Raw genomic sequence first — 13,590 nt, 5'->3', positions numbered from 1 at the left:
CAAACTGCCAAGCTAATGTTTCTCAGACTCTGTCAAATGAGAAAAAGACCACTTTACCGCCATAATCCCACCCCAACTCTGCCGACGGAGCCGGTCTTCGCTGCTCGATCGTAGAGAACCTTTTTCAGCCGTCCCACAAAACCCTCCTCAATACTGTTATTTCATTTAACGTCTGAGACTGTAGAGGCGGCCCTCTTTCAACTCGTCCCCAACTCAAAAAATAAGACAAAAAACGTGAACATGAACTAAAAAAAGACTTACTATGGATTTGCAGTGTTTTACGTTGGACGTTTTTTGGGGTTTTCCTATTTTGTTTCTCTTATGGGTAAACGTGTTCTAGTGTTCGCCTAGATAACCAGCTTTTTACCTCAACCTAAACCTCAACCTAAACCTCAACTTAACCCACAATTCAACCTGAACCTCAACTTAACCCACAACCCAACTTAAATCTCAACTTAACCCACAACCCAACCTGAACCTTAACTTAACCCACAACTCAACCTAAACCTCAACTTAACCCACAACCCAACTTATATCTCAACTTAACCCACAACTCAACTTAAATCTCAACTTAACCCACAACTCAACTTAAATCTCAACTTAACCCACAACTCAACCTAAACCTCAACTTAACCCACAACCCAACTTATATCTCAACTTAACCCACAACTCAACTTAAATCTCAACTTAACCCACAACTCAACCTAAACCTCAACTTAACCCACAACCCAACTTAAATCTCAACTTAACCCACAACTCAACTTAAATCTCAACTTAACCCACAACTCAACCTAAACCTCAACTTAACCCACAACCTAACTTAAACCTCAACTTAACCCACAACCCAACTTAAATCTCAATTTAACCCACAACCCAATCTAAACCTCAACTTAACCCACAACTCAACTTAAATCTCAACTTAACCAACATATCAACCTGAACCTCAACTTAACCCACAACTCAACCTAAACATCAACTTAACCCACAACTCAACTTAAACCTCAACTTAACCCACAACCCAACTTAAACCTCAACTTAACCCACAACCCAACTTAAACCTCAACTTAACCCACAATTCAACCTGAACCTCAACTTAACCCACAACCCAACTTAAATCTCAACTTAACCCACAATTCAACCTGAACCTCAACTTAACCCACAACTCAACTTAAACCTCAACTTAACCCACAACTCAACTTAAATCTCAACTTAACCAACATATCAACCTAAACCTCAATTTAACCCACAATTCAACCTGAACCTCAACTTAAACCACAACTCAACCTAAACATCAACTTAACCCACAACTCAACTTAAACCTCAACTTAACCCACAACTCAACCTGAACCTCAACTTAACCCACAAATCAACTTAAATCTCAACTTAACCCACAACTCAACTTAAATCTCAACTTAACCCACAACTCAACCCGAACCTCAACTTAACCCACAACTCAACTTAAACCTCAACTTAACCCACAACTCAACTTAAACCTCAACTTAACCCACAACTCAACTTAAACCTCAACTTAACCCACAATTCAACCTGAACCTCAACTTAACCCACAACCCAACTTAAATCTCAACTTAACCCAAACTCTGCAGACAGAGCCGTGTTTGCTGCTCGATCGCAGAGAACCTTTTTTCAGCTGGAATTACAGTGTTTTACGTTGGGTGGTTTTTTTTTTTTTTTTTTAGAGTTTTCCTATTTTGTTTGTCTTTTAGGTAAATGTGTTATAGTGCTTGTCTGGATAACCTGATGATCAATTCTGATCAGCCTGCTGTCCATCAGAATAGATCATAAACCAGCCAATAAAAACAGTAGCTTAGCCCCGCCCACTGCAATAAAAAAAATCAGAAAATCAGACATTACAGCATGTGAGCACAAATGAGGCAAAGCAATACAAGCTCATTTTTTACTAATTCTTTGTGTTTTAGAACACTTTTTTATCATGCTTAAGAACACAAATTGTAGTTAATTGGATTAATTTTAATCTAGATTTAATATATAGGAAAATGCAGAAATCTATTTTAAAATGTCACCCAAAGAAACCAGTATGCTCACTGTTCTCCCACTTCTTACAGCATGTAGCATTATTCTTTATGGTATGGAGGACCAACAAATCCATTTGTAGAGGCACTGTGGTCATAATGTCAGTTTGACAGCACAAAGTTACGTTAAAGGATACAGGGTGATGTATGGGTTTAGGGGCGGGGCTGGAGGGAGAACATGTTGAGTTGAACAGTGTGCCATGAATAGCAGAGGCGGACATTTAAAGGCTAGGAAATGTTTATAAAAAGTTTTAACAGAACGGGTATGTTTTATTACTTTAAATGAACATATTTCAGCTTAAAAATTGAAAAATATATGGTTTAGGGTTTAGTGGTTCTTATAATATATGATTGCATGCAGTTAGCACTTATATTCAGATGTTAACTGATATTACAGAGTTTGGCCAATGTAGTGTTAGGAGTCTTGCCCAAGGACTCTTATTGGTGATGTGGTTCATTTGCATCTATGTCGAGAATTGAACCCCAACAATCTCCAACTTGGTGTAGCAGCTCACTGGCAGGAAGTTGGGTTATCCACTGCACCACACCATTGGTATGTTGAGCAGGTAATGCTAGTTTTTGTCTGGAGGTTCCATGTATTGTTTCACATATACATAAAACCCCTAACAGCAGTAACAATTACTGCACTTCCTATGGAATTACAGTGTTCTGCTGTTTTCCGGGTTAAATCAGCTTGTGATTACTGTTTTCCTGCTGCACGTCTTTTGGGGAATGGTGTTAGCGTGTCAGTGCTGTAATTGCTGCAGACGATCCGCTTTTCTGTAGGGCTTTTTTTTTGTATTTCGCGTAAAAAAAAAAAAAGAACAAAGTAAATGGCTGTCTAATCAAAAGTAAACTTATTTCTTCCTTGAGATTTTCCCTCCACACATCTGTCATCATGTTTACTGTAGAGAGCAGTGCTGAGCTCACTGGAGCACAAAATTATTAAACAGATACTTTACAGTAATTTCAAAGAGTGTCTGTGCTGCAGCATGTGGCTTTTATTTTATTTATTTATTTATTTATTTATTTAAGTGTTTATTTATTTATTAATATGTTCCTGTTGACTTGAGTGTGTGTTTGTGTGTCTACATGTACTGTACAGTGATCAGCCAGCATTGAAACCACTGGTGTGTAGTAAAAAACATAAATTAGTCTTTATATTATCTTGTTACGGTGGGAGAGAGAGAGTACAGCAGGTCATGTTGTGTCTCCATCAGCAGCTGGAGTCTGAGAGAGAGAGAGAGAGAGAGAGTACAGTAGGTCATGCTGCTTCTCCATCAGCAGCCGGAGTTAAAGATAGAGCGTACACTAGTAAAGTACTAAATTTTCTATTGTCTTATAAAAAAAAAAAAATGTTTAATGTTACAAAAAAGCAAAAACAAAAATCTGTAAGGGGTCAGATACTTTGTTCTGGATTATTTTGGGACCTCCTGGATGAGTTGTCCATGCCCTTTTGGAGTAATTTCAATTGGGCAGTCACTACTGGGAAGGTTCATCATACGTATATATTCAGTATATATTCAATAAAACCTCTGGAATATAATCAAGAGGAAGATGGATGATCACAAGCCATCAAACCACCAAACTGAACTGCTTGATTTTTTTAAACCAGGAGTAAAGCAGCATAAAGGTATCCAAAAGCAGTGTGTAAGACTGGTGGAGGAGAATATGATGCCAAGATGCATGTAATTAAAACTGTGATTAAAACCCAACCAGGGTTATTCCACCAAATATTGATTATTTCTGAACTCTTAAAACTTTATGAATATGAACTTGTTTTCTTTGCATTATTTGAGGTCTGAAAGCTCTGCATCTGCCATTTCATTTTTTTTCATTTTCTGCAATTAAATGCTCTTAATGACAATATTTTATTTGGAATTTGAGAGAAACTGATTCAGAAGCTGAAGTGCTCTCTTCATTTTTCCAGAGCTGTATATATGTATATATAGTATGTAAAAAATGAAGGTCATCCATTGGTCCGTCAGCAGGGTAATTTGCAGCCGAGGGTACTGTAGGCTGTGTGGTCAGATCCTGCGTCGGCAGCACAAGGACACTGGGTTCTACCTCAGAACTGACAGTACAGATATCAGGATTTAGTTCGTTATTGGGGGTCTTGAACGTCCCCCAAGGCGAATCATCCAGTATAAATAATGTACTCTTCACTCAGCAGACGTTTGACAGTCCCGGTTGGGATGGGCTCTGAGCCGAACCAGGAGCTTTATTCTCGGCGCTCTAATGACTCAGTTCAGACCAGTCAGATATTCAGCCTCAGTCAACACTGCCCTCGCTGCGGTCGCTCTCCCAGCCCCTCTCAGACTCGCTCCTCACGGCTGCTCGCTCACGCCGGCCAAATTAGCGGAGTTAATGAGGGAGGAAGCTTCCAGAAGCCTGGGGAAAGGGCGCCTCGGAGAAGAGAACCGCAGAGAAAACTCTACTTTTCATTTACTCTACTGACCTTTACACGTACAATTAACATTTAAGGAAAAGGAAGGGTCTCTCACTTTACTTCTTCATCACCATCATCATCATCATCTTCCTCCTCATCCTCGCAGTGTCTTTACTCTCAGGGGTAACTACAGAATCGGACATGCGATGTCAAATTGTTTTTTTGGACGAGTCCAACAATATACTACAGCTATTTTTGTAATCGAGTACTTTACTGAAAAATCGATTTGATTAATCCAGTAATCGGATGAAACATATTTGCTTGGTTTAAGAGCAAATAAAAATTAAACAAGAGAAAACAAGAAATTTCACTTAATAATAATAACCAATAACCAATTGGTTTCCTTTTTTAGAAAAGTTATATTTTTTAATTTACAACATACATATAGACATAGAAATAAATAAAGAAACATAGAATATATACATAGAAAAAAAAAAAAAAATTGCTTAAAATTAACTTCTTGTAAGTAGCAAATGTTGGGTATTAATCAATAATAAATGATTGAATGAATGAATGAATGAATGAAGTTCAACTTATATAGCGCCTTTCTAGAAACCCAAGGACGCTTTACAATTTACACGTTTTTACACATAAACATTCACACTCAGCACTTATCCACACGCTGGTGAGAAGCAGCAGCCAATAGCGTACAGCATACTCTCAACCGGAAACAACCCCCGTTCACCTGGAGGAAGACTGCATCCAGCACTACAGCACTTATTAATTAATTAATTAACAAATTAATTCACATCACTAAGACTAAATGACATAATACAGTAAGTTCATGGCCGTGTATTTATGAATCCTTAAATTGACACCTACTGCATTGGGGCACATTAGGCACTAGTGGTAATTGAGTAATGAATGTGTATAATAATAGCTGCTCTGTGGTGGTTTTCTATCCTGTGCGTCCTGAATATCGAAAAACAGGGTGAAAAGAGGATAATAATGAAGTGTATATAACTGGTGTATAAATAAGAGATGAGATAGAGATGGTCAGAATGTTATTTTTAGTCTGTGTTTTATTATTATTATTATATTATTAATAGTTAAAATAGTCCCTTGATTATAAGTAAACCCACAGATGGAAGGTTGGTACAGTGTGGAGACGGGGTTGAACTTGTTTTAACGCTGAGGATCGTGCCGTGTTTCTCTCGGTGAACGTGGTAAAGCGATGAGTAAGATAATCCCAGTCCGCGGTGAGCATGAATATTTCTCTTTGAGTTTCGCTGAGAGAGTTTTTAAGACAAATCAGTCTGTAGTCTGTTTTATTCTCCGCCTCTTCGCTCTTTCTACAGTTTGATATCGGTATGAAGTTAAAGGTGAAGCTGTGAGAGTTAGAAAACCCACACCTGAATCAGACCTGAACTTCAGAGGATCGGCAGCTCAGTAACTACTTGTTAGTTCTACTGAATTCTGAGTAGTTTAATCCTCAACTCTACATTAATCTAAACTTACATTTAACCTACTGCACCTTAATGAGTTTCTGAATGAGTTTCAGTCCATGTTTTCCTTGTTTAGAAGCTCCACAGTAGAGAAAAACATCATGAATGAACTGTATCTGTAGCGATGCTGTTTTCTCAATTCTTCTTCAAGTAGGTAGAAGGTAGATGTGTAGCTTCTTGTGAACTGTACACTTTGTATTTTACATATTTGAGCTGAAGAAATTACTGTATGTCTTGTTACAAATATCATATGTAATGATTTATTAATTACATATAGCCCTTTCTGGATGGGATTAGTTTCTCAGGGGGGGATGTCTGTAAAAATATTTTACACTTCTATTTCTACTCAGTGATAAAACTCCTGCATCCTGACTGCAATCGGACATTTTTAGGCTTTTTTTCTCGTTCACATGACATCATGGCGGAGTTCAGTAGCTCTTCCATTTCCACTCGCTGTTGTGTTTTTTTTAATGTGGATCTCCGTGGAAATCGTGGTGCGCCCAAAGTGTACAGTAATTACGGTGCGCAGCAGTGGACAAATATCTATTTTATTAAAGGCGAGAAGACGAAACTCAGAGATGTGCGTCTGGACGGGACTAAAATTATCGGAGGACCACGGAGTTCAGAGAAAAACAGTAGATAATTCAGCCTGTAATTTTCTCAGAGGACGTCTGAGAAAAACACGTACATGATCGTTCTGGACAGGAATAAAATCACAGAGGATAAAAAAAAAAACAATTAAAGAGAAAATTACCCAGAACCTCCTGAGAAACTAATACCTCATACTGATAAAGTTTTGTTTTCTCAATTCTTCTTCAAGTAGGTAGTAAATGTGGAGCTTCTTGTGAATTGTGTTATTGAATTGTATAAATTGGATAAAACGTCTTGTTACAAATGTTACAAACTTTATATGTGATGTTTAATCTCTCAATTATATAAACTTCATATATAACTTCATTATATAAACTTCATGTGTGATATTTAGTCTATAAATTATTTTAATTAATTAATTTTCATTCTGAAAAAGAGAACAATAACTTGTTTTTCAGTATTTGAATCTGTGGAATTTTACACGAATGTAAAATAAGCAATTACTGCTTTACTTTACTAGTAGTTTAGATCTATCTATCCATCCATCCATCCATCTAATTGGATTTATACTGGATTATATGTTACAGAATGACCTGAACACATTTTATATTGAGTGTTTTAACTAGGCAAAGTGTTTTTAAAATGATTTATTAACTAAAACAATGTGATTCCAGCAATTTGCTCTATTAAAAACTATTCTCTACGTAATAATTACTAATATATTTCCTCATGTAGGGGCAGAAATGTGTGTGAATGGATCTGATTTGTGTTTTATTGTGTTTTTTGTGTAGAATCTGATAAAGAATCTGCCGGAGCAGAAGGAGCTGAGTTCTCTGGCGGAGCTGAAGGGCGAGTATGAGGAGCTGTGTGAGTCGGAGCAGTTCGGGATCGTGGTGAGTTCTGAACTTCTGGTTGAGACCCGGCACTGCCACTCGCTCCCGCGGGACTGGCAGCTGTCAGTGACGGGTAGCGAGAGGAGGCGTTTCAATTCTGTATCGATTATGTTCTTCTGTTTTTCTGCAGAACTCTCACGCCCTGTCTCTCTCTCTCTCTCTCTCTCTATTTTCATTTTTTCAATTAAATTTTCATTGTAAAATTCCTTTATTGGCAGGAATAACAATGAACAACTTTTGCCAAAACAATTAAACAAGTTCTAAATATACAAAAGGTAAAAATCTAACAATTAATATAAAAAATATACATTAACATATCTTACATCTAAATGTAAATAAATAATATAGATAAATAAATAAGAAAACAAAATATATCAATTAATAAGATATTAATAACAGTGTTATTAAATATTGTTCTCTCTTTCTCTACTGCTTTCTCTTTCTTTAATTCTCTCTTTTTCTATTTCTCTCTCTCTCTACTGCTCTCTCTACTTCTCTTTCTCTTTCTCTACTGCTCTCTTTCTCTACTGCTCTCTCTACTGCTCTTTCTCTTTCCCTACTGCTCTCTCTCTCTACTGCTCTCTCTCTCTACTGCTCTCACTCTCTCTTACTGCTCTTTCTCTTTCTCTACTGCTCTCTCTCTTCTGCTCTCACTCTCTCTCTACTGCTCTCTCTACTGCTCTCTCTCTCTACTGCTCTTTCTCTTTCTCTACTGCTCTCTCTCTCTTCTGCTCTCACTCTCTCTCTACTGCTCTTTCTCTTTCTCTACTGCTCTCTCTCTCTTCTGCTCTCACTCTCTCTCTACTGCTCTTTCTACTGCTCTCTCTCTCTACTGCTCTTTCTCTTTCTCTACTGCTCTCTCTCTCTTCTGCTCTCACTCTCTCTCTACTGCTCTTTCTCTTTCTTTACTGCTCTCTCTCTTCTGCTCTCACTCTCTCTCTCTACTGCTCTTTCTCTTTCTTTACTGCTCTCTCTATTGCTCTCACTCTCTCTCTACTGCTCTTTCTCTTTCTTTAATTCTCTCTCTCTACTGCTCTCTCTCTTTCTTTACTGCTCTCTCTACTTCTCTTTTTCTTTCTCTACTGCTCTCTCTCTCTCTACTGCTCTCTCTCTTTCTTTACTGCTCTCTCTACTCTTTCTCTTTCTTTACTGCTCTCTCTATTGCTCTCACTCTCTCTCTCTACTGTTCTCTCTCTCTCTCCCTCTCTACTGCTCTTTCTCTTTCTCTGCTGCTCTCTCTACTGTTCTCTATATCTCTTCCTTTACTGCTCTCTCTCTCTTTCTTTACAGATCTTTCTCTACTGCTCTCTCTTTACTGTTCTCTCTCTCTCTCTCTCTCTCTCTCTCTCTCTCTCTTTCTCGCTCCCTGTTATTACCCTGTTTGCTCGATCTCACTCCAGCCCATCATCCCTTCACACATCTTTCTCACCCGCTCTCGCGCTCTCTCTCTCCCTCGTTCCTCTTGTTTTTAGTTCTGCTCTCTCTCTCTCTCTCTCTTTCTCTCTTCCTGTTGTTGTTAGCGTGAGTGTCTCAGCGTCCGTGTGAAGGATTTGGCGCTGAGAGTCGAGGGAGGAAAGGAGCGGGAAATTAAGAATAGAGCCGTAGAGTGATAGAGAGAGAGAGAGAGAGAGAGAGAGAGTAAGAGAGAGTAAGAGAGAGAGAGAGAGAGTAAGTGCCTGCAGGCTCAGTGCAGGATCAGTGCTATTCAATATATAAAGAGAGGCAGTAATGTATAATTAAAAGGCTGAGAATATAAAGGGCATTTTTTATGACAAGTCAAATCTGGTAGCGGCTCCTGACTGACAGAAGCTGTGATTTTGATGAATAATAAAGAGGAAGGCAGGGCTTGATTTTAATACAGACTGTGATTAAGTCTCCAAGTTTTTAAAGTGGCAGTGTGTCGGTTTAGGAGACGCCTATTGTTGCTTCTGCTCACTGTGCTGTACTTATTATTATAGAGCAGAGAAACCTCAATATATATATTTATATATATCATTTTATTATTTCATTTACTTAAATCACAAGTAAATTAGAAATAAAGCAAAAAGCAAAATAAATCGTAAGAACATAAAACGTAAAAACCCCCAGTGAGCCAAATTAACAGGGACAGTAAAAACTTCTTCAGAGCTGAAGGAATATATTTTGGGAGGAAACAAGACTTTTTCTTTTTTTTTTTCAACTATAAATATAAATATATTTTTTTCAACAAACTTCATCTATGCCAGACTTAGAATTATCAACCCACACATATACTAAAGCAAAACGTTTGAAACTCACATCTTTACCACACCAACACCTTATCAACCCACAGCAACACCGTAGCAACCACCCACACATAAACCAAAGCAACACCATAGTAATCACCTAGTGACACATTAGAAACTTACAGCTTTACCATAGCAACCACCTAGTGTTATCTTATTAACCCACACCAGTACCAAAGCAACACCATAGCAAATGCTTAGCAACCCCTGAGCAACCCATACCTATATCAAAGCAACACTGCAGCAACCACCTAACTACACCTTAGCAAACTACATTTTATCACAGCAGCACTGCAGAGCTGCGGTCAGTCTCACAAAAAAAAACAAAAAAAAAAAAACTACACTCTACATTTCTTCTTCTTTTTCTTCCTCTTTTTTGTTTTCTGTCTATTTTGCATTTTTCCCCTCTCCTTCTTTCCCTTATTCTTCTTCTCTTTGCTCCCCCACTTCTTCTTAAGTTCACCAAAGCAACACGCTGTTATTGTAGCACCCCCCCCATTTATCACCTTAGCAACCCACACCTATACCAAACCAACACTATAGCAACCACCTAGCCACACCTTAGTAACTCAAAGCTATACCACAGCAATATCTCAGCCACCAACTAGCAACACCATGACAAACTTTGTCTATGCCAGAAGATCACCGTAGCAACCGCTCAGCAACACATTATCAACCCATACCTATACTGGAGCAACATCGTAGCTTTTGCACCTTATCGACCCACACATATACCAAAGCAACCACGTGGTTACACATTATTAATTCACAGGTTTACCACAGCAGCACCTTAGCAATGACCTAGCCACACCTTACCTACCCCTAGCAACACCGTAGCAACCACGTAGTGACATCTTATTAACCCACACCAGTACCAAAGTAACAGCATTTCAAATGCCTAGCAACATCTGTGCAACACACACACCTATACAAAAAGCAACACCATAGAAACCACCTAACAGCATTTTAGCCGTCTTTACCACAGAAACACTGCAGAACTGTGGTCAGTCTCTCCTTCTTCTTCTTCTTCTTCTTCTTTCTCTTCTTCACTCCTCCACTTCTCTTTCTGTTTACTCAAATGACATTTCACATCTCAGCCTCAGAGACCTGGAATAAAAATTATTGATTCCTTTTATATTACTTTCACACGGACCGGCGGCGTATCTGAGAGGCGGTTGAGCTGGCGCGCTGATGGCGCTTAATCGCACAGATAACTGTAATCGGTGCTGAAGTGGCCAATTTGTCGTAACTTTTTTTTTTGTGTTGTTGTTGTTGTATCCCGCATGTCTTGTTGGCAGAGGTGTATTAGATTTAATGATACAGGTATGATTGCTGTGTTTACTGTGTGTTTTTCTGATTGTGGATCAGGTAAAGTTAACTTTTCTTTATCAGTGCTTTGTATTGATGAGTGTGTGCGGATTAGCCGTTAGCACGGTATCATAGCGGTTCTCAACCCTTAGATCACACCTTGTGTTCTCAGCCTAATTCCTCAGGAATCCCTTCACATATAAACATAATCCATATATGGTTAGAAAGGGCAGAGCTTACTCTTTCTAAAAATAGTGATCCCATCCCAGTGCGGTAAAGCTAAATCTACAAGAAACCCATTGAGAAAAAAACACCTAAAAAAGTGAAAAATCTCCTTCCCCAACCAAAATTATTTACCTTTAGTGCTTCAAACATATTTATATGATGTTTCAAACCAAATAAAATCAGTAAATAAAGACTCAAAAGTGTCCACAGAAAAAGTGTGAAACTACCTGCTTTACTCAAACTAAAGCTAGGTATGATGTGCGCACTACTTTATTTAGCTTTTATTTTACTCGCTCTTTTACTAAACATTTTTATTTATTTAGACAAAACTTTTTTTTTTTTTTACATTTTTGTATATATTTATGTTTTCTTTGTGTTTCCTGATTAAAATACTGAAAGGTATAGGCTGCTCTGAGTGTCAGGTTTTTAATAAGTTAATCTACATGTATCCTAGAGATGTGATTATTGATTATCAAGAAAAATAAAATAACTCCACCTGATACTGTTTCTCCATTTATTTTATCAAAGTAATAATTAATAAGCCATGTAATGAACTCAAATCATCAATATTCTTATGATTTAAACTCATTAACACTCTAGTTTAACCATTTTCACAAATATATCTTAGGTGTGAATATATTTAAAGTCTATACATTCTAAAATAAGTTAAAAAAATAATAAAAACAGGCGTTTGGTAAAATTTTGAGTAAAACATGATCAGTTCCAGGAAAATATAACAATTCTGCTTCCTTTTACATTTTAAATGATGATATTTGTGAGCAGCCGTATGTCTTCTGGAGTAAAAGAGATCAGGGCATGTGTCTGTCTGATATAATTACTGTGTTATAAGACCTGAAAGAGGAACTGAAAACAAAAACGGAGAATAAAAACACACTAAAACAGCCTAGAGTTCAAAGGGTTAAACTGTCGCTGTATGTTTTTTCCTTGTTTTTTGTAGATGAGCTCAGTGAAGCTGCTGCGTCCTCGTCTGAACGGGATCCTGTTTAAACTGACGTTCGAGGAGCAGGTGAACAACATCCGGCCGGACATCATGAACGTGACGTTTGCGTGTGAGGAGGTGAAGAAGAGCGAGGGATTCAGTAAACTGCTGGAGATGATCCTGCTGGTGGGGAACTACATGAACTCCGGCTCCAGAAACGCTCAGACCTTCGGCTTCAACATCAGCTTCCTCTGCAAGGTTAGATCAGAAACTCACAGCTTTATCACTGCAACACCTCAGCAACCACCAAGCAACACCTAATCAACTCACACATATACCAAAACAACACCTAAAGACACATTAGACATTTACACTTTTACAACTGCAATATCTTAGCAAAGTTAGGTTAGAAATTCACAGCTTTACCACAGCAACACCTCAGCAACCACCTAGCAACACCTTCTCAACCCACACATATACCAAAGCAACACCATTGCAACCACCTACCAACACATTAAAAACTTACAGGTTTACAACTACACTTTAGCAATGACCTGTCAACCCACAGCAACACCATAGCAACCATAATGCAACATCTTATCAACCCACACATTTACCAAAGCAACACTATTGCAACGATACCATAGCAATACATTAGAAACTCACAGGTTTGTCACTGCAACACCTTAGCAATGACCTAGCAACACCTTATCTACCCACACATATACTAAAGCAACATCATTTCAACGACACATTAGCAACACATTAAAAACTCACCATTTTACCACTGCAACACCTTAGCAATGACCTAGCAACACCTTATCTACCCACACAAATATCAAAGCAACCATTTTGCAACACCTTATCAACCCACACATATACTAAAGCAACATCATTTCAACGACACATTAGCAACACATTAAAAACTCACCATTTTACCACTGCAACACCTTAGCAACCACCTAGCAACACCTTAGCAACAACCTAGCAACACCTTATCATTCCACACATATACCAAAGCAACAGCATTGCAACGACATATTAGCAACATGTGACTCCCAGGTTTACCACTGCAATACCTTAGTAATGATCTAGCAACACCTTATCAATCCACAGCAACTCCGTGGCAACTATCATGCAACACCTTATCGACCCACATATATACCTAAGAAACCACATGCACTGGATTATAAGGTGCATTTTCCAACACTAGTAAGTTAAGTAAACAAAACTGTAATTCTTAAAACAAACAAAAAAAAAAAACTGGATGTTAATTTACACTGCATTAGCATTAGCAGTGAACAGCTAGAATAGTAAAATAAATAGTAGAATAAAAGAAGAAGAAGAAGAAGAAGAAGAAGAAAAGAAGAAGTGGACAGGCTAAAATGTAAAGCAATAAAATAAAGAGATAAAGAAGTAAGCAG

The 13,590-nt window shown here is 38.0% G+C and overlaps 1 protein-coding gene across 5 annotated transcripts in view; it reads left to right on the top strand.

Moving 5' to 3' along the window:
• The window catches only part of diaph2 (diaphanous-related formin 2), an 877,667-nt gene that overhangs the window by 493,730 nt on the left and 370,347 nt on the right, over positions 1-13,590 (top strand). For all 5 annotated transcript variants that reach the window (XM_022683643.2, XM_022683642.2, XM_049484129.1 and 2 more), the window contains 2 exons: positions 7,328-7,429; positions 12,185-12,424. In XM_022683643.2, coding sequence (XP_022539364.1) covers positions 7,328-7,429; positions 12,185-12,424 — 342 coding nt within the window. The remainder of the gene's footprint in view (positions 1-7,327; positions 7,430-12,184; positions 12,425-13,590) is intronic.

The sequence above is a fragment of the Astyanax mexicanus genome, chromosome 10, assembly GCF_023375975.1.
Source record: "Astyanax mexicanus isolate ESR-SI-001 chromosome 10, AstMex3_surface, whole genome shotgun sequence".
NCBI lineage: Eukaryota > Metazoa > Chordata > Actinopteri > Characiformes > Acestrorhamphidae > Astyanax > Astyanax mexicanus.
Note: the sequence above shows the minus strand (reverse complement) of the source record. Positions and strands in the feature narration are given on the sequence as shown.